General features: G+C 59.8%; 2 protein-coding genes across 2 annotated transcripts in view; one reads left to right on the top strand and one right to left on the bottom strand.

Annotated features, from left to right (window-relative positions):
* Positions 1-6: 6 nt before the first annotated feature.
* Positions 7-2,282, top strand: ALG3 (ALG3 alpha-1,3- mannosyltransferase). Its single transcript, XM_031055511.1, has 7 exons — positions 7-131; positions 278-438; positions 574-694; positions 958-1,163; positions 1,398-1,474; positions 1,659-1,803; positions 1,904-2,282. The coding sequence occupies exons 2-7, from the start codon at positions 302-304 to the stop codon at positions 2,091-2,093; spliced, it is 876 nt and encodes a 291-aa protein (XP_030911371.1). The 5' UTR covers positions 7-131; positions 278-301; the 3' UTR covers positions 2,094-2,282.
* A 420-nt stretch (positions 2,283-2,702) lies between these two features.
* Positions 2,703-2,905, bottom strand: part of VWA5B2 (von Willebrand factor A domain containing 5B2) — an 8,039-nt gene continuing 7,836 nt past the window's right edge. Inside the window, 1 exon segment of the mRNA XM_031055431.1 lies at positions 2,703-2,900. Coding sequence (XP_030911291.1) covers positions 2,703-2,900 — 198 coding nt within the window.

The following is a 2,905-nucleotide window of genomic DNA, read 5'->3' as shown; positions in this document are numbered from 1 at the left end:
TGTACATCTTCCTGGGGCTGTACCATGCCACGGGCCGCGGCTCCGACATCCGCCTGGCTCAGTACCTCTTCGCCGGCCTCTACCTCCTCAACCTGCTCCTCGTCTTCCGCATCTACTGCCGGACCAGCAAGGTACCCTGAGGCCAGGGCTCTGCTGAGCCCTCACCCCGGCGGAATGGACACGGGCTCAGGGCTGGGGTGTGGAGGAGCTCAGCAGCAGCAGCAGGGAGTTCAGGACAGGCTGCTGATGACCCTTCTGTGTTTCTGTCCCCTACAAGGTCCCACCATATGTTTTCTTCTTCATGTGCTGCGCCTCATACCGCATCCACTCCATCTTTGTGCTGCGGCTCTTCAATGACCCTGTGGCCATGGCCATCCTCTTCCTCGCCATCAACCTCTTCCTGGAGGAGCGCTGGTCCTGGGGCTGCCTCCTCTTCAGGTGAGGGCCTGGGAGCTGCTCTCTGTGCCTGCTGGGTGTGTGAGCCAGCTCAGCCCCAGCAGGAGGCTGCGCTTGGCTCAGAGGCTGCTGGGGCTCCCTGTGGGGTCCGCAGTGGTAACGCAGCTTCCTGCTCAGCCTGGCTGTGTCCGTGAAGATGAACATCCTGCTCTTCGCCCCTGGACTCCTCTTTCTCCTCCTGCAACGCTTTGGTCTCCTGGGCTGTATCCCCAAGCTCTGCATCTGTGCCCTGCTGCAGGTGGGTCCCTGTTTGCACCTGCTGCAGAAGCAGGGAATAGGGGGCTGCCTTGCCAGGCTGCAGAGCCATGGGTGGAGACAGTGGTACCAGCACCTGTGGCCTCTCACAGCAAGCAGGGTGTTGATAAATAATCTAACTCACGTGGCTTTCATCTTGGCCTGACTGTCCCTGTCACCACACGTGGCACTGGGCTTCTCAGGAGGTAGCTGGGGTAACAGCAGCCTGGTGTAGGGCTCTGTGATGGTGCTGGTGTGTCCCTGCAGGTGGTTCTGGGCCTGCCCTTCCTGCTGGTGAACCCCGTGGGGTACCTGACCCGCTCCTTTGACCTGGGCCGCCAGTTCCAGTTTAAATGGACGGTGAACTGGCGCTTCCTCCCAGAAGAGGTTTTCCAGAATCGAGTCTTCCATGCTGCTCTGCTCCTGGCTCACCTGGCAGGCCTGGGGCTCTTTGCACTGCACCGGTGGCACAGGTGAGACCTGGGGTTCCTCACAGGTGTTGATCCCTGCCAATCCCATGTGCAGGATACATATCCATGACTCCCCTGCCCCTGCAGTGCTGTAGTCCTGGGATTGCAGGTGTGAGTTGGAGGGCAGTTACTGTTTATTTTGGGGAATGTACGGCCCAGGCATTGGGGCTCACAGGAGAACGTTGGGGTGGGAGAAATTTTCAGCAGCTGAGATCAATGTTTGTTTTTCCCTCTCAGTTCCAAAGAGAGCATCCTGACTCTGTTGAAGGATCCTGCCAAAAGGAAACCTGCATCCCCTCGCTTGACTGTCAACAATATCCTTTGGCAGGGTGGGCAGCAAGGAGAGAGGGAGAAGGCAGGGCAGGGAGAAACCTGGTTGGGTCCCAGGCCATGCAGTGCTGTTGTACCAGCCTGCCCTGGGGAAAGGAGCTATACTGGGGAGCTGTTGTGGGACCACACCTCCAGCCTCCTGTGTTTGCCCCCTTAATGCCAGTGCATGGATTGTCTTCATCCTCTTCTCCTCCAACTTCCTGGGTGTCTGCTGCAGCCGCTCCCTGCACTACCAGTTCTACGTCTGGTATTTCCACACTCTGCCCTACTTACTCTGGTGCACCCCGACCACCAAGCTGGCCCACATGCCCAAGTACGTGCTGGCAGGGAGGGGGGCACCCTCTGCTGGGACTCTGGGAGTGAGGGTGGCTGGTGTGTCCCCCACGCTGACCCCCTGCTTTCCCCCTGCACAGGGTGCTGCTGCTGGGCGTGATCGAGCTCTGCTGGAACACCTACCCCTCCACAGTCTGCAGCTCCCTCTCCCTGCACATCTGCCATGGACTCATCCTGCTCCAGCTCTGGTACGGCACAGCCCCCACGCCAGTGTCACACACCCCTCCACCGAGCAGGAAACCCACAGCCACGTCCAAGAAAGCCCAGTGAGAGTGGGGATGGCTGGCCACTGGGAACTGGCCTCTGGAACTGCCCCATCTGCCTGGTCTTTTCCCACTTGACTCCCAGGCTGCCCACAGCAATCCCAAGAGGGCCGTGAGCCTTGGAACTGTGCAAAGGGGGCAGGTATGGGGTCCCCCAAAAGGCAGGACTGCCGGAATAAAGGGGGCTTTATGTGCCCTTCCCCAAAACCCTTGTCCTGTGATGATGTCAGAACAGCTGTCCCTGGACTTGCCCCACCTGAGGGAAGGCAGAGCATCTTCTAGAGCCATGAGCACACTCACTTCCCAGCTGTGGGAAAGTGGTGCCCAGGGCTAGGCAGCAGCCTCTGGGGTGAGGTTAGAAGAGAGAAGCTGCAAAACTGCTTTGCCTCACGGTTTCATTTGCTCTGATGGAGCCCAGGAGCCCTCCAGTACAGCTTTTCCTATTCCCCTGCCTGCAGCCTCCCACCAGAGATGGCTGGGAAGGGGGTGGCCCCCTCCTATGATTCTGGTGAGTCCTGGCATGGCCTGAACGGAGCCAGCAGCTCTCTGCTGATAACAGAGACACCAGTGCAGGTGGCTTGGAGCCAGGTGTCTTTATTGGCCCCTTGGGCGGCCATCAGACGTTGTTGGGGTTGTAGCACAACATGTTCAGCTTGATGTTCTCGTCCCAGTGACGCAGCAGCAGGAACAAGTGCCTGGCTGCCCCTTTGAGGCAGCCCACATCCACCCCCTCGGGCAGGCGCTGCGCCTGCAGCCACGCGTCCGCCTTGGCTGCCACCAGCTCCCACCCCTCAAAGAAGCCCGCGCCGCGATGCTCCA

Source organism: Geospiza fortis, unplaced genomic scaffold (genome assembly GCF_000277835.1).
Source record: "Geospiza fortis unplaced genomic scaffold, GeoFor_1.0 scaffold172, whole genome shotgun sequence".
Classification (NCBI taxonomy): domain Eukaryota; kingdom Metazoa; phylum Chordata; class Aves; order Passeriformes; family Thraupidae; genus Geospiza; species Geospiza fortis.
This window is presented reverse-complemented; position numbering and strand designations above follow the sequence as displayed.